This window comes from Leuresthes tenuis, unplaced genomic scaffold (genome assembly GCF_036924035.1).
Source record: "Leuresthes tenuis unplaced genomic scaffold, fLeuTen1.0.hap1 SCAF_7, whole genome shotgun sequence".
In the NCBI taxonomy this organism is placed as follows: Eukaryota; Metazoa; Chordata; class Actinopteri; order Atheriniformes; family Atherinopsidae; genus Leuresthes; species Leuresthes tenuis.
Genome location: NW_027325361.1, coordinates 20,777,112 through 20,794,785, shown reverse-complemented (window position 1 = coordinate 20,794,785; position 17,674 = coordinate 20,777,112). Strand labels below are relative to the sequence as shown.

Sequence of the window (17,674 nt, the reverse complement as noted above, 5' to 3'; positions counted from 1 at the left end):
AGAGACAGAGGAAAGGCCAGAGGCACAGAGACAAGCAGCAGGAGCAGGCAGGAGAGAAAGACACAGGAGATCACAGGAGAAAAGACAAGACAGGAAATGAAAATTAGGGATGCATAAAGGAGGAAATGTTTTTGAGACAAATCAGAAAGTGTGAATTTGACACGTTGAAAGTGCTTTAAAGGTTGTGTTAATCCTGGCATTGGCTTTACTTTAGGCAAATAACTTGGAGAACTAGAGAGAAGTGCTGTAAACATACAAATATTACAATGGGTCTCACTGATGTGTATTTTAGTCACATGTCTGTGTGTTTTGTGACATTTGGACCAGCTCAAGGTGCAGCTGCACGGAGCAGGGGATGAGATGCTGCATCAGCCAAGCAGGGAGCATGAGGAGTGAGAAGGAGGAGATGGGAGAAGCCAGGATGCCAAGACAGTCAAACACAGAAAGCATCCTCGGTCAGAGTAAAGCAAGGGAACACAATGTTTTCATTTTCCCACAACAGCTGTCTGCAGTATATATTCGCACTCAGGATTCTCGTGGGTCTGTAAAAACCCACAGGCATCAGTCCTTTAAGAGAGGAAAGCAGCTGCGACACGGTAAGTTTGTAATGTCACCCTCTTATGCCAATATGTCTCAGAGCTGCAAAGAGGGATGAGGCACACTGTCAGTTTCAAATAAAAACCTCTTCTTTTTTGTTTTCCTGCATCCTACACTTCACCATGAGGTGAGTTGGCATCGATTTTAGTGTCTTCACAATCAGAAAAACACTATCAGTGTCAGGAAAAAGAATCACGACAGGCTAATGCTCCCGGGACACACACCTCGCAACACCGTGGTCATATGTTTCAATAAATAAATGGGGCCTATCTAGTCTAACACCAAGATACCCACATTTACAAGACTAGTGCTGACTAACTCACTTCTCACTTACTGGCCAACAGGATTTCCTCCTCTGTCGGAAAGGAGAGACCACCCAGGTCCTACCGTCAGGAAACTGACAGCAACAGAAGTAGATGGCACATGGACAAATAGACACAGAGAGGATGGAGGGAGGCAGACACGGACAGTGAGGCAAAAAAAAAGAAAAAAAGAAAGGTAAAATGACACAATGAACAAAAAGGATGCACACTGAGGTGAAAATGGAGGATTGTTCTGAACGTGTCACCCCTGCAGAGACGCACCGGATGAGTCAGTGGTGACGGACGCACTCACACTTTCTCTTTATATCCCGCCGTCACACAACATCCTTACCTCACCGCTTTCACTAGGACTCATGGAGGGTGGAGACAATGCACGGTGGAGTGAAGGAAAAGGGGAGGGTGAAAATGAATTTGAGAGATGGGCTACATAAGTGAAGACAGAAGATTACAGGGGACAGAAGTGAAGGTGAAACTTTACACACAAGCCGCTCAGAGGAACCTGTGACATGACGACACGTTGCTTTTTCAACTATGAGAGTTATCATAAAAGTCCTTGTTGACTTGAGGCGTGGCCTGATTCTGTAGGTTACCTTTCGCTATCATTAGCTACTGTTAGCCATTTGCTTTGAATAAAGGCTGAGGACCACCTGCACAGGTGACATACAGAACACTTTAAAGGAAATCACTGATAGGCTCCCTTGTCTGATCATGGGTCATGTTGCAGAGGTTTTATTAAGGGGTTGTGGCAGGTCCAGGCCACAATCGTCGTTTTCCGCACTTCTCTTGCATTCGCACGTCTCTGCAAACAGAGTCGACGCACGCTTAAAGTTTATTTGCATACAGATGAGATGAGGTGAGATGACGAGTGGTAACTTGAGATGCATGTGGAGCGCATTCTAAAATTACTGGTGTGACATGACGCACAGGGAAAGAAATCACTGATTTCTATGGATTTTATTTCTAGCTCGAGCTCCAACTAGGAGGCCCTCTGTGTGGTGTAAAAATAAGCAAACCAACTGCATGAATAAAAGGGAATTTTGTGGAATACGCAGAAGCCCAGCTTACTCTTTACATTGCTCCCTCTGTCTGTTATTTCACAACAAACCTCAGTGCACCAGTGTATTGTTTTTTTTCTTTGCCACAGTAGGATTTTACATGCTGATAGTTCAATGCAAGGTGAGCAATTTGGCAGAAACCTTATTGGTGCGGAACATCCGAGGACAGAAACGGTAGCAACGATGAACAGAAACACCCCTTTAAAAGATGTGAGTACGAAACCATCACTCATCAGTTGTTTCCAGTTGGATCTGGCAAAGGAGAAACTGACAGGACTGACCAGCAGCTTCCCAGATATGACATCATTTCCCAGATATTCCTAGAGATTAAAATAATTCTCTCTGTTTTTCTCTTGTGGACGTCCACCGCAGTTGTTCCATTTTTCCTCATTGAGGTTTTGTTTCCAGTTCAGACAAGCACTTCTTTTACTAAAATACAACCAGAAGCAATGTAGCCTATAAAGTCAGCCTCTGACTGCACTCATTTATTTGCTTTAAACCAGTCTTTTTTGCAGCTTTTCAAAAAATTGCTCCAGATATTCTCTGATATCAAAAGGAAAGCCTGCTAGGACGAGAATAGCTGTCAAACAGAGTGATATGTTAAAGATCCAGTTTAAAAATACTTTAAAAAATGGGGCTGTCACGGCTCAGTTTGGATCATTAGCAGAGCACGAACAGACACCGAAACAACATCTTTTCCCCTGGCCGCTCCCCAGAAAGAAGCCACTTGTGACCGCACTGCCTGCAGCACGTTTCAGTGTAGTTACACTATCAGTGTCGGTGTCATTTTGCCTCATGCGATGCTACAACCCCCTGCTGCTGTGCACAAAGGGAGCATCGTCTCCTTTAGAAGCAAGAGCTGAGAGTCGGCCAGAGCCCGTTAGTCGAGAACGCTGTTAAATAACTGAGGAGCTCACTGACTAACCTGCTGGTCATCAGGCTTTCTCATGACACATTAGAGGGCGTTTGATCCCAGACAGGAGACACCCAGCTGGTGTGTGCGGCCAAGTTGGACCGTTCCCATTTCTAACTGCGATTGTTGGCTGTATCCTCCATCCTCCGATTTTACACACGAGCATTAATTTATAGCAGAGCTTTTGGGTGCATCTAGACCTGCCAACAGAACCATTTCTAATGGTAGCCAGTCGCTTTTCCTGGAGACTGAACACATGCAAACTGGAAAAGCTACAATTGTTTTCACACAAAGTACACCGCGTGTGTGCAGCCTTGTTCAAAAGCACTATACGAGTAAACAGAAAAGTCGAGGTGCACATGCAATTATCACACTCGCATCAGAGAGCGCAAAAAGCAGTACTTATCACTGTGTTGAAAGCCACGGGGTGACATTTTGGGAAATATGTTTCCTTGCTAAGAGGCAGATGAGGAGACTGATTGTACCCTCACATCTGTACTTTAAGTAGAAGCTACCACCAACAGTCTCAGCAAAGCATGAAGACTGGATCGCAGGTGTCAGTCTTCTCACATGCCGCTGAGAAAGAAAAGCTCAAACCATTTCCTTGAGCGAAATGCACCACACACTGCAAACAAGAATTGCACACACCCGTGTTCCCATACCAGCCTCAGCTTCCTCTCCTCGTGTCAGCGCCTCTGTTGAATGGCATCACACAGCTCAGTCAACAATACACACATTGACCCTGATAGCATAGGTGTGGTGAAGTGATGGCTAAGTAAAGAATGTAAAAAAACAGATAGAAGCTAAAATAAAAAACAAAAATCGAAGTGCTCTCCTTGTGAATAATGCGGCTGTTTTGTGTTAACAGATTGTCGCGCGTTTGTATCTGCGAATACTTACAAAGTAGATATCTGTGATTGGCACGTCATCGTCGTCATCGACTGAAGCCTGGCTGGTGCACCCTGACCCGGACACCTGACTGGCCCTGTCCGCCTCCACCACCGCCACCTTGGGACTGGATGGGGCTTCCTCGGCTTGCCCCGGAGAGGAGGGAGCAGCTGGGGCAGACGAGGAGGACGAGGCCGCCTCAGGTGCTGACAAGGAGTCGGAAGGCGCCGCCTCCTCTGCGCCTGCTGCTTTCTGGAGCTCGCTGTGGAAACACGGACGCTTATTTGAGAATTTGTGTGGAATAAAGCTTTTTAAGCTGGCACTATTGCAGTAACTATCACTGGATTACTCTGATACTTCAGAAAATGGGAGGATGCTTGAAACAGTTCAAGAGAGCTGAATTTGTTCAGATTGGACTAAAATTAAGAATGCCAACAACTCTTTAGGCATTTTTCAGCAATTTCAGTGCTTTCACGAGTTGAAAGTTACAGCAATTGCTACAGTAATGGTACCTTATGTCTCTTCCTCTGAATCCTTGGAGATTAAGGACAAAAGAAACAGGAAAGCTGCCCAACCACAGACACACACGGACAGACAGCAGTTTCTGACAGTAAGAGCTGGCCATGAGCCACTCTTCTGCGGCATGGCAGAGGAACGGGACAACTGTTAGGGACCCTGACTGCGAGAGAAGACCACCCATGACTAAAATTCAACAGCTGTGTGACGGTTCCTGTACTTGAGATGCTTAAGCTCAAAGATGTGCCAGCTGGCTGCGTGCTGCCACAATCCATTTTTTTTGTTCCTGGCCAGCTCATCAACTATTAGGAAGGATTTAAGCGCTTCCACATTGCTTTCTCAGCTTCTGTGTTTAAGCTTAGCTCCACTAGAGGAAAAAAAAAAAAAGCAGACTTGGGGAACTGACTGGCTGAATAAAAAAGAGGGACAGGATGATGGTCGCCATGTAGAGAGATTCTCTTCAACCCAATTCCATCTAACCACGTTCCACCCCTCCTTTGTTTTTTGATCTCACATTCTCCTGTTCTTCTTTGTCCAAGCTCACTGTCGTACACGTTCCAATCAATCCTCCCATTGTTTTTTCTTCACTTCATGTATCTTCTTGCTTCCATCCTCCCACTTTCGCCCTCCTTCATCCCCACCAGCCCCTTCCAGACCCCCAGGCCACATGTCTAGCCACTGCCCTCTCAGCATCAAATCCAATTATTCAGCGAGTTTCTCCTGACAAACACACTCTAATCCTCACTGACCTAACCTATGAGCAAACGTTAACCTTGCTCTCATGATTATGTCAGTAAAAACAAAAAAAAACTGACTTTGATCTGACAAACCCAAACACTCTGTGTAGTTTAACTTTCAAATAGAACTAAAATGCCCAAATCTGTATTTGAAAGCCAGGTTAAAACATGCTAAGTTTTATGAGAGAGCCTCAGGCTAACAGACTTCCTGGCCCACTGCCCTACTTTTACTGGCTGCCCCCCCCCCACCAAATCTCTTTTTTTTTTTTTTTTGTTGGCCCATTGTCTGCCTCACACAAAAACAAACGCACCCACGACACAAATTTACACGATTGTGTGCACTTCTGCCATAACCCAATTACTGCTCCCGACAGCACCTGCGGCATTTATTTGTCCATTACAATAGAGCTCTGAGCGCAATAAACAAACGGGCTAAGCTGCTTTCAAATTTGTGTGTGTGTGTGAGCCAGGTGCACGGATCCAACAGCTGTCTGAAACCAGGTGAGACACTGGCAGCAGCTTATTTATAGTGCAGTGTCGAACTGAGTCATAAACTGGATGATTGGGGTCACGGATGCTCTACAACTTTTCTATCCTGTATCAGGGTTTTTATAACAAGGACACAGAGTGAGGATGTGTACTACAGTCAAAGCGCTGCATTACTTACATTACATTCAACATTTTTATAGACATGCATATTTTGTGAGTATAAAAAAAAATGCTGGTTGTTGTTTTTTTTCATATCCCTTCGGCTCTACATTGGGTTTTTCCTCCTTTATGCATCTCAACGTTTGTTCTGACTCCTCTATGTGAAATAATCTCACACGGTCTCACTCACCAAAGCTATCAAGGCTATGTTCATCAATGCCAGTTGGAATCGGCTCTTTGACATATGCAGATTATAACCAGACTGATTATAGTCTGCATGGCAAAATATCACATTAGTTCTGTCCTTTTTTTTTTTTTTTTGGAAAATGCTTGTAAAACGGGACTCAGATCAGATTTCTACAGATGCATCTGAGTGGGGATGTTCTGACAGCGTAAAACGAAGTGCCAAAGTTTTTTTCTGTGTCAGTCGCTACGCCCATCAATGACATCAGTCTTTAGTCAGTGCTGCAGCTATGTTGCTGCTGACATCAACGTTACTGCCACAGCAGTTCATAAGATCAGGTGTTGATGTCTGGATGAACACATTTCCAAATCACTTCCAAATAAAAGTGTAGACAGTAAACTCTGTTCTACAGAGCAGGATATAGAAACTAAATGTGATTTTCCAGCAGTTTGAACAAGGCCCATACATGGTTGCAGTTCATATAAACAAAAACCCACGTAAAAAGAGCATTTACCTCTCCCCCCGTCTTACTTTCTGACCACGTGACATGTGTAAATGAGTCAGTGAGGCTGCCATCTTACAGAGAGGCATGTTTCTACCTGGCTTCAGGTGACGGCTGCGGGACAGAGATGGTCGGCTCACTGTCGTGTCTTTTCAACTCCACCTCCACTGTGATAGTCTGCTGATCTTCCTCACGCACACGCAGCTCCTCCTGGGTCCTGAAAACAAACAACCACACGTAAAAAATAACACGCACAGAGGAAACTAAACGCCAAAACACACAAACACACCAAACAGCCACATCTTAGCAACGGCAAGGAGGGGCTCGCTCATAAACACAGCGACTTAACATGTCCTCTGCTATCCGCCCACCGCGCCCAGAGACGCTCAATGCTGTAAAAACACGAGGCTCATAGGCAATAGAAGTTTGGGAAACCAGCTCAGTGGATCCTGCTTAAAAAAGGGTTTATGATTCAACTCACCTTCCGTCATGGCTGAGAGACTGGGTGTGTCTCCTGGAGACAGAGAAAGCACTGTGAGTACGAGATGTGAATGAGAGCTTCAGCAGCTGCTAACATACAGCCCCTGTGGATCCTTTAATGTTCACATTATTAACTATTTTGTCCCTTCTAAATGCCCCGGTCGGTGTGGAAGAGGCTTAACTATGGCAGTTAGTACCTGTAGCGGGGGTGTTCGGCTGTGTCAGAGGGAGATCTCTCAGGGATGGACAAAGAGGTGGTAGAAGAGAGAGTGGTAGCGATTGATGCTGTGGTGGCCTCCTCAAACGATGGAGGAGTACAAGGCAGAAGATCTGGTCGACCTGCTAGGAGAAAACAGAGGTTAAGGTTTATCTTGGAGGGAGCTGCTGCCTGTCCTCTTTTCTTTCTCCATTTGTGTCGGTACTTATTCTTAATTTCTTTTCCATGGTTACAACTAAAAATCGGCAGTCTGTCAGTCTGCTTGTTGTCCTGTTATTTGTTTGCAAAATGATTGCAACCCTCTGCCTTCCTTCCTTTGGGAATCTGAACTAAAAATGCAGTCTAAATGATCATGGACTTCAGCTCTATATGATCTGCCTCTTGCTATTTGCCCGACGCAGCTTGTGGCACTGCATTAATATGCACCGTGCATTTACCCTCATCCTCTAATGTTGGGAAGCTGCGAGCTCCCCTCAGATCGTAGATATTCTCGTCTCTCTCAGAGGCCAGCTGGCTGGCTGACCAAGCTGCACCGGGACCAGTAAATTTAGGCACCGTCAGTGACACACGGCCCTTCTTGGATGGAGACGACTTCAAAGCTGAGGGAGAATGCACATAAACAGAGATAAAAAAAAACAAAAAAAAAACAAACAAAGGTGTAATATGTGTTGTTCTGCTGATGTGTTTTTGGTTTTATTCCCAAGGAAGACCCTTTTTATGGTCGCAAAATTCTTTAATCCCCCCCCCCCCAATATGGCATTTAGCAGCACCTAATAAGGCTTCCAGCCTCAGTATCTGATTTTCCTTTCCAGGCTTGGGAGTAAAAAAGACAGAAGCCTGGCATCTGACATTTGTGTTTCCGTGTGGTTCTTCCCACACAGCTCTGCCTGACTATGTAAGGCAGTGTGTCTGGATGCACAGGGAACTCACAGGAGCTCTTCTTGAAAACCGTGGTGCTCATGAACTTGAAGAACCTATCGGCATAGAAACCTGGCCGGTGGACGGACACAGTGTCCTGAGGGAGAGACGGGAGAGATTAATGAGACAAATGGTGCAGAAAACAATTTGTAGAGTAGATAGGACTATCTCTATTTGTCCTGGTAGCGTCCCATTTCAGTAATTCTTTTCTCTGGATCAAACTGCAACGCTGAGCATCACACGCAAAGAAACACAGCCAGACGAGGCTACAGACACTCCACTTCATTATTTATGTATCAGCAGACTGAGATAACACTGCCAGCAGACTGACAGATGACACTTGGTGTTTGGTTTAGTGTGACAGAGGGCAGCTGACAAAGGAAAGGGACATCATCTTAGTTAGTAGCTCATCATCACTGTTGGACAAGATGTGTGTAATCTACAAAAAGTCAGAAACAGTGATGCACAGGAGGCTGTTTTGCTTCCCTACACATATTTTTTGCGAATTAGTTTGTTTTAGCAAGGGGAGGGGGGGGGGGAACGACACGACACTATGATGAAGTGCAGCTTGCTCATCCTGACAGGATGAAACAACGTGAGGTACCACAGAAGCGAAGAATCGGTTACAGTATAAACAACGCAGAAAAGAAACGGAAGTCACATAGGTGCTCAGTTATATCTATTGTCATGCAAATTTAAATTGTGGCCTCAAATACAATGGCACAACAGAAAATGGGAACAAAATAAGGGATAAAGGGGGATTTCCATCATGAATTTGCTGATGATGTCAGTGAAGACACTTTTACCAAATCTATAAAACCTAACACAGACGATCAGAGTTTTATTAGCACATTCAGGGAAGCTTCTTTGTTCATTTTGCCACATTAGTTAACAAATCTAAGCTAATCAACTTGCATGACCTGAAGTTAATTTGGTTTACAGTTCCAGAAATTGGATGCTGACTCTAATGAACTGTGCCATGTTTTATGGGCTGTTATGGGGAGGGGACGTTTCTCTAATTTGATTTTCACTTCTTCTACAATATCTTTTAGACAAGCTCAAGTTCAGGATTTTGCGAGGTTGACATCTAACAGACCAAAAGGTTTTTGAGTCTCTATTCTGTTAGCTCGGTCCTCAAGCCTGTAAAAAAGGGAAAAATAAAACAGTTTCTCTGCAGTGAATCAGTTTCACTCTAAGTCAGTAAATGATTTACTGAACTCGATTGCAATAAAACCAATTGTGCAAACACACACGTCCACGGGTCTAATCCTGCTTGTTGATAGCAGCCTACAGTATCTGAGAGGAAACAGTGATGCTTTGTTGATCTTTAAATCTTTTTTTTTAATTTTAGGCCACATCCAGCATTTTTAGAAATGAACAAAGGGGTTGTCCCGGCAACCGCAAAAGAACACGGAATCATTTCATTTCTCTCAATCAAAGTGCAAACTTTGAATTCAAAATGAGTAAACATGGATAAGGTAAAACAAACAAAGGTTTCTGCGTTTCACATGGCAACATCTCATTCAATCCATTTATTGCTCAGATACCTTAGCTAAAATATAAAACAACGACAAAAATGAAGAGGACAAACTTTTTTGTGGAGTGCACAGCTATATCAAAATATTACTCATATATATAATTAACATTTGAGTAATCCATCGCCCTTCCTTCTAATAAGCTGAACAACACAGATATTAATGTATCTTCACAGACCAGCTGGCTTCAGCTGAACAGAGGAAAAGAACCACAGGTGAGGTGAGTCTTTTTCAAACCAACTATGCCTTCTGAGCTTGAAACCAATAAAACTTCTCACACCAAATGAAATCAGAAATCAAACTCAAGGCTGACGTTCATCATGTGTCACATGAAACTCACCCCATCATGAACCAAAGCCTTCCACGTGTGCTCCAGTTTCTTGATTAGCCTGCAGAAACAAACAGAAGCACAGTTTAAATGATGTTAAACAGGTCTCATAGAAGAGACTCATAGGCAAACACTTAATATACATCATGCCTGCAGGTTGAGGGCCGTAAAAGTGCCGTCTCAAAGCATTAAGTCAGAGTAAAAGGTGGTCTGCAGCAGCGGGAAGGTACATGATGTACTCACACTGATTTAACTTCCAGCCCATGTCAGTGTCCTACTGTCAGAAGCACAGACGGTGACAATGTTTTCATCAATTTAATTTGTGTAACGATTACCTGTAGGATTGCAAGATGTCAATGATTCCAATGTAGAGAAGAAGTCTTTCCCCTTTTCCATTAACAGCCGGAATGCCGCCCATCCTGGAGAGAGAAAGGAAGCAAGAGTGAAATGAAAAGCCTGCCAGGAGGATACGGCAGTATTCACACACAGCCATCGACTCTTCACCCAATGATGGCTTTCATATGCAGCAGCATCCTAAACAACATCATTCAGTCCAATATTTCTGTGAGATATCCGAAGTTAAAACCAGCAGTACACGTGCTGAGTTTAAATGACTGGATATGCATCCCTTGGCTTTAGAGCTCCAGATGCTGTGAACCGTTCTTTCCTGTTAAACCTTTCTCCACGACCTTTGACATCTCATTGTATGCTTCAGCAAACATCACATTCAGGCACAGCTCGATTCTCGTTCCAATCCTTTTGTCACCAATGTTCACCTGTGGTCAAGTAACCCATAATCCCAAAGCCACACAGCGTTTCACTGCACAGAGAAGGAGATGATTCTCAATTCTCTTAGATCTTCCACAATGACGGAGGATAATCTGATATCACTGGATTATTTTCCCTTCGAACTCAGATGATGTTTCCAAACATTCTGACTTAAGAGGATCAAGCTATATGCATTCAGTGTGGAGAATTTGCATGTTTTTATTTCCTTACATGTGCTGCAGCCCAAATTTGTCTCAAATTTACGGATTTTTTTGGTTTTACAGGATAACTTGAAAGTGGTACACGAAGATTAAGTTGCAACATCCTGCGTTAAAAGAACAAAACATGCCACATCAGCAGCTTTGTTACAACTAACCAATCTTTATCTGTATGTTTATTTCTATATTATATTATCAATGAATGCAGGTGGACTTAAGGGGAAGTGATGAGAAACACTGAATAAATTCTAATGAATAAGAAGTTACGGTTAATCTGTCAGACACTATCTCTTTTAAAACGGTAAATGTGAGACATGAGCTCTCCATTTTTACGCACTGGCAGTCATATTTTTTACCCTCTCCTCTTTTGTAAATGGCCCCTTGTCTCTCAAGTTCAACTCACGTGTCGTCAGTGTCGATGGACCCTCCACAGGCGGCTCCCCCCTGGATGGACTCCATGGCAGTGGAGTACAAGGCCTTCTGCTGGGCGACAGGCCTCTTCTCATCGCTGTCGCCCTGGGAGCCTTCGTTCTGCCTATCCCTCTCTGCCTGGTCCATGTTGTGGACCCCGAGCAGCAGGCTGTAGTCCATGATCTTGAAGCTTTCCAGCACCTAAGCACAGGCCACATAGGGACGCATCTTAAAGAGCGGTGACTGACAGACGTGTGAGGCCCGTATGTGTCTGAAAGCTTTTATCTTTATCATTACAACAGAGGGAAATCATACCGCGTACGCTGAAGATTTTAATGCTATACACAAGGCACAGTAAGGCACAAGCATGCACAAATGAATACACAATGCATATGAAAACCAGAGTGTGCACATACACTCTCTTCCAAGCGCAGGGCCAATAAATGTAAACGTGACGCATTGATTTACAAGACAAGGGCAGGCCTGCAACCCAACCAGACACTTTGTTAAATGTCTCGCTCATAACAAACTTCTAATTCATAGTGAAGGATTGGGGGAATGCCAAATCGTGCCTTAGACAGATTTATTCTTTCCTTCCATCCCTCTGATCAATTATCCGCTTCTACTGACCAGGGGAGCTACCTTTGCTCTTCTATAAGACTTTCTACAATCGGTTCATCACTCTGTCCTTCCTCCGGTCCTATTTCTAGTCCTTGCATCCTCCTTAGCAATCAGTGAACTACCCATACTGCCTGCCCCTCTGTCTGCTATGTCCATCTCATGAGAAAGCAGAGGTGGCGAGAGTCTTTTCAGCCATTTTGCTCACCAGGCAGTCTCTCTGTAGAGTCTTCACCAAAGCGTTGTAGGTGTCCTGGTCCAGCATCAGTCCATCCGGAACATCTTGCATGAAGTCCAGGTCTTTGAAGGTGGGCTTGGCCTTCTCCCTCTCCTTCTTGGATGCCCGCCTTTTATAGGTGGAACCTTTCATGTCATATTTGAGGTGCATGCGAACGACGCGGGGCAGGACATTGTTCATCACCACGACGCGGATGTTCTTCCCGCCTGACTGGACACAGTAGAGGCCGAAGAACTTGGGCAGCAAGGTGCGAGGGTTCTGATTCAAATTCTGGAGGAGAGGAGGTGGGAGAAAACAGAGGGTCACATGTTGGTTTAGAGGTTCAAGGACCTTACATCTGTGGAGAAAAGCTGGTGATCCTATTTTTTACGAGATAGAAAAAAGCCAGTTCAATCTGTTTTCTACACGTTTAAAGACTTTAGTTAAAAGAAATGCTTTTTGATACATTTTTAGGAAATTTCGCCAAACATTTCCTTTATTTGGGGTCTTTTTTAAGGTGTTTCCTTGGACATTTTGTCCAAGAATAAATTGTCAACCAATCAAAGTGGCCAAATTAGTAAAAAAAAAAAAAACTAGAGGTACATAAAACAGAGAGCAGAGACATTGCATGTTTTTTTTTTTACATACTCGGTTTCTTTGTCCCTCAAACCAGAGACGGAGGCAGAAAAGGTACAGACAGCAACAAGGATAGAGGAGGCGAGGCGACAAGTCAATACCAAAATGGGACACCGTTACTTTGGAGCTGGCATTTTAAACCAATCTTGATTAAATGTCACATGTGACACAGCTGCATCATCAAACCACTCTTTTGTTTGCAGCCTGCTGCTGTATTTGAATCCTTCTGTCATTAAGGAGTCTATGACAAAGAATGTATCATGGATATAGTAAAGACCTCCAGTTGTGAAGTCACAGGTATGACTTAGCAATTCTCTTGACTCCCGTTGAACTGAATTTGTGTCTTTTGATGTTGTTTGTTCGTTTATTTCTCATTTCACTTTTGTTTTTCATATCATGATCGAGGATGTCAGAGCAAAGACCCTGAGGGTAAATAATTACAAGCCAGCAGCTTAAGCAAAAGTTCGTGCACTAGAGAGTGTTTAAAGAAAGGTTGAATAACCTTTAAGATGGCTCCAAATTCACATGTCGGTTCTGTTTAATCGAAAATCAAAAACCAAAGGAAACTTTGACGAACATCTCATTAAGTACTTTGAAAGAGATTTATTTGTTCTTTTTCTAGGATTCTGCCCATGTTTCATATAAGGCTCTCCTCTCCGGTCTCCAATCTGTGCAGAACGTTTCAGCAGTCAATCCAAATAAATGAGGTTAGTCGGGCTGGGTGCTCAGAGAAAAACCTGCTTTGACCTTGGGAACCGGGCCAGCTCTGTCCCATTAGAGAAATGAGGGCAGAGAATGAAAGTGATAGTGCTGGTCTGTAAAGTGGCAACGTCGAGAATTCAGGAGCAAAAATGAATACAAAAGGGGAAAGAGAGCCGTGCAGAGATAAAGGATGAAAACAGAAGTGTGGCTAAGAGGGCTCGACATTTGCTGAATGACCTTTGCTGTACCAGAGAAACTGGTAAAGGAAGCGGCACGATGATGAAGGCAGACAGAACACACACAGAGAAAAAAGCGTCCTCAGCCCTCAACTGAACACGACCCTTATGTCAATATTAGGAGGGCAGAGCCGTGACAAGCCAGCAAAAGACACGTGAGGAGGAGGAGAGGGAGCAGAAAAGGGATGGAGAATAAATGTGAGGAAGAAATTTTTTTTTAAAAAAGCAGAAAAGAGGATGGATTAAACACGAGCGAGAGATGAAGAAAGAAATTAGTCATAGCAGGAAGAGTGATAAGGCTTTTTATCATGAAGGGGGATGGAAGGAAGAGGCGTGTAATAGGAGGACAAATACAAAGAAGGGGGAGAAGTGCCAGCAGGGAGTCGGTTACATCACTGTGATCAGCAAGCTGCCCAAAGCCAGGCTCCTCAGCTGGTCTGCTGCGGACGACACGTGGAGCTCCACCAGTGACTGCCCGCATGCTGTGTGTAACGTGTTCGCTGCAAATGCGGATGGTTTTGTGGTACTTAAACAAAAGTTTACAGTTTCCAAGTTCCTATTCATCTCATTCTGAACAATGCTTTTCCTCAGCCCACCTACTCTAGCCTCGGGGTACAGCCTTTCTATGTGAGCCTGAATATCTGTGCTTTCATTAAACTGCTTACTTATACCAATCACACCTACCAAAGTGCTTCAGAGCACAACCAAGAGCATGGAAAGGTCGCAGTAAATGTGCTGAGTCTTTAACATGTCTTAATGATTAACCCCTCGTGTGATGTTCGGGTCCGTTGGCTTTGTTTTCCCCGTGCACTGAGAAATGAGAAATGCACCTCATTGGCTCATTTTAAAAGACACTGCAACCCCCTTCTACACATTTTGACTGTACCTTAACGCGGTCTTTCTCTAACTTGGAACTGCCGTTGGTGTGTGTTTGCAGGATGTTCCTCATAGCGAACGCGACCCACTTTGCCTTTTGATAGGCTTTACTGCCGAAGCTTATTCCCATCTCCTGCCACACCATCCAATCATGTTGTGTCTTCACTGTACTCATGATCCAAACGGGGAGTAGCAGAAACAACACAGAGAGGCTAAATGAGTTCCTGCAGTGGTCTTTGCCCGCGGTTTTCGCCGCACGAATAAACACAAGAGCGAAGGGTCGTGAACCTGAGAAACTGGAGGAGTAACGTGGACATACATGGAGCTGTTGCTGGTTGACTCGGAATGAGCCATCGGAATGAGCCATAAGACTACGGAGGGGGTGGGCTTAGGTTGGTAAAAGCTACGCTCTGTTAGGCTTAAATACAGTACATCTGGCTGCAGAAAAACCAGCCAGCCTCTTATGAAAGCGCATGGCCTGAGGTGTCAGCCAGAGCCTGTCCGTCTGCTTTCCATGAAAAGCATGTCACGCTTGGAGGAGGGATTTTCAGGGCCTTACGTAAACCTGAGATCTCAACCAGAAACATCAGGAGAGGTCAGCGTTTAAACGCAAGTGTGAACGATTTTTGGGTGCAGCGGTCCACTCACACTGCCAGACATTTTCACGCAGCGCTCATCAATCTGCCTTTGAGAACGACCTTTTTACATCACTCACATTTCATCACTCTCGTCCATTTTGGACTAAACCCACTTTGCTTACCATGTAGTATCCAGGCAGCAGTTTCTGCAAGAATTCAGCCTCCTTGTGCATCACAGTCTTGATGATGAACTCATCGTCCTTGGTAAGATAGAAGACTGAACCACTCGCTCCAGGGTTGGACAGCTCGATCAGGGGCTCATTACATAGGGAGTACTGCGGGTTCACACAGAGAAGCACAAAGAACAAAACATTACTACTACACAACATACACAACCCCAGAATTGTTTATATTTGGGGGATTAAAGCTATTAAATAGTAATCTTAGCTAGCTGTTAACAGTTCAGTTTTCTAGGATTTCCAGGCATCTGAGGGTGTGTATTCAATAATAACAAGTATGTGTAGAATATCTGTGTATTTAGATGTAATTGAGGAGATTAGATGTCATACAGAGACTTGCATACATGCACACAGTGAGGAAGAAGTAGAATAATTGGTAAAAGAAAGAGAGAGCAGCTATATATACAACATTAGAGGTAAAAATGACAATGCTTTTGATGACATGGAGATAAGTTAAGCTAATGTGAGCCCCTCTCTGTGCTGCTTAAAAACAGTCACCGCCTAACCTCTACTAATTGCTCACTTTTCAAGGATTCTTCTTAAAAGAGCCTGACATTTACTTTCACACCTTTATTGAATGGAAACACAGCAAGAAGGGCTGGAGGGAAAATGTTAAAAATGGCACATGAAAGTCTCGTTGGATTCTCCCTTTATTTTCACACCAACAAACCCAACCGAACAGGACGGAAAGTATTCCTGTAGGTGTGAATAAACAACCTTCAGTGCTCAAGAACAGACGGCAGCGTTGAACTGCAGCACTGTTCTCTCAGTGTTGGAACAAGCCACAGAAGACAACTCGTTCACTTTGTTAAAATTACAGGTGGATCGTGTCATGTGCATGCGAGGCTGCAGCTGCTTTGATAATTAATGAACTGTCGGATTTATTTTTCAAGCTAAGTGGCCAGTCGCAATGTCGAGGCCAAATAAAAGCGAAACGTTAATGCTAAGCTTTGTCAGATTTTCACACAAATCTAAATAAATGTTCATGAAGTGATCCAAAAACATCCGCTGACTGTGAACACCTGCTCAAAACTGCATGAAGTGGGAAAAGGTCAAAAGTTCAACTAAGAACCAACCAATCAGCTAAAACTCTGTTTTCCTAAAACATCCCAAAGTCAATGAAAGATGTGAAGAAGAACAGATAAAGACTAAGGGACTGCACTTGGCTATGTGACGGCAGATGTTGTTGACGTGGGACAGTCATGGTGAAACTACTATGATCCACAGATGGACCGTTAAAGGTGCATCTTCCCTCAGTCTCTACATGAATGCGGACGACCTGATGAAGAAGACTTCATCACGAAGGCTGGCATTCACAGAAGTAAAACAAAATGGGTGTTCAAACTCACCACATATATTTCTCAGTTTGACTCCTAATGAGTATAAATGTATGAAAAGAACCGTTAAAGGGGGTCTTGCCTGAGGACCCTGACTGGGAGTAGTACCTTTCATGCAAGGGATGACCAGGTCTTATCATTGCTGCTGTTCAAACACATCCAGGTACTTCACTTGCATGTGCATGACAGCACTGTGTCATTAAAAGGTTTCACAAAACAACGTGCATGCCAAACATGTTGCATTTAAGTAAAACAGAACAATGCATCCCAGATAAAGGTACTGTTCCCAAAAAATCTCCCCTGTAGAAATCTCTTTGAAAGCGTTGACTAATCAGACGTGAAAGGGTGCAGAAAAACAGCAACTCTACTCTAACAAATGGAAAAAGACACCAACGGTACCACCTCTGGAAAAGTACAGAGACCTGATCTCTCTGACGCTCTCTCACGTGGATGCATTCCATTCAGTTATGCTCTGTCCTTGTTAAGTGCAAGCCGCCAAATATTAGGTTGGTAAATAAGGGATGAATGAATGGAGTTAAAGGACTTGGTAATGAGTTTCTGATTTTGAGCATCTGTGTATTAACAAACTGAGTCATACCAAAAATTTCAGTGTAATGAGATCCGAAATTAGGCAAAAAGAAGTAGGTGAGTCCCCACGTGACTTGTGTGCAGACATGCTGATGAGTGTCGAATGGCTGGCTGAGAGAAACAGCCGCATTGTGGTATTTCCCATGGCCAGAGTGCCAGTGCATAAAAGACAACATGGAGTTTGCCTAAACAGTGACTCAGCAGTTAAAGCATATATGTGCAGCTGGGCTGTTGAGGACAGGGTGGTGAATCATGCAGCCTCGAGGTTCTCCACCCTATAGGAGCAAAGCTGCACTTTCTTCTTTCTTTAGCAGGCCTCTCTTCTCCCCTCTTTCTGATGTTGTGTCCTTCTTATCCTGATTCCTCCACTTTTGGCTCTCATAACAACCCATCTCTCATCCACAAATCT

At 44.0% G+C, this 17,674-nt stretch overlaps 1 protein-coding gene across 3 annotated transcripts in view; it reads right to left on the bottom strand.

Moving 5' to 3' along the window:
• The window catches only part of pip5k1ca (phosphatidylinositol-4-phosphate 5-kinase, type I, gamma a), a 39,346-nt gene that overhangs the window by 4,567 nt on the left and 17,105 nt on the right, over positions 1 to 17,674 (bottom strand). For 2 of the 3 annotated variants that reach the window (XM_072389803.1, XM_072389805.1), the window contains exons 6-16: positions 15,284 to 15,436; positions 12,065 to 12,364; positions 11,231 to 11,439; positions 10,177 to 10,260; positions 9,854 to 9,902; positions 7,991 to 8,075; positions 7,498 to 7,659; positions 7,041 to 7,185; positions 6,845 to 6,877; positions 6,461 to 6,580; positions 3,789 to 4,038 (exon numbers count right to left, since the gene is read on the bottom strand). In XM_072389803.1, coding sequence (XP_072245904.1) covers positions 3,789 to 4,038; positions 6,461 to 6,580; positions 6,845 to 6,877; positions 7,041 to 7,185; positions 7,498 to 7,659; positions 7,991 to 8,075; positions 9,854 to 9,902; positions 10,177 to 10,260; positions 11,231 to 11,439; positions 12,065 to 12,364; positions 15,284 to 15,436 — 1,590 coding nt within the window. The remainder of the gene's footprint in view (positions 1 to 3,788; positions 4,039 to 6,460; positions 6,581 to 6,844; positions 6,878 to 7,040; positions 7,186 to 7,497; positions 7,660 to 7,990; positions 8,076 to 9,853; positions 9,903 to 10,176; positions 10,261 to 11,230; positions 11,440 to 12,064; positions 12,365 to 15,283; positions 15,437 to 17,674) is intronic. The other variant, XM_072389804.1, reaches the window with a different exon arrangement.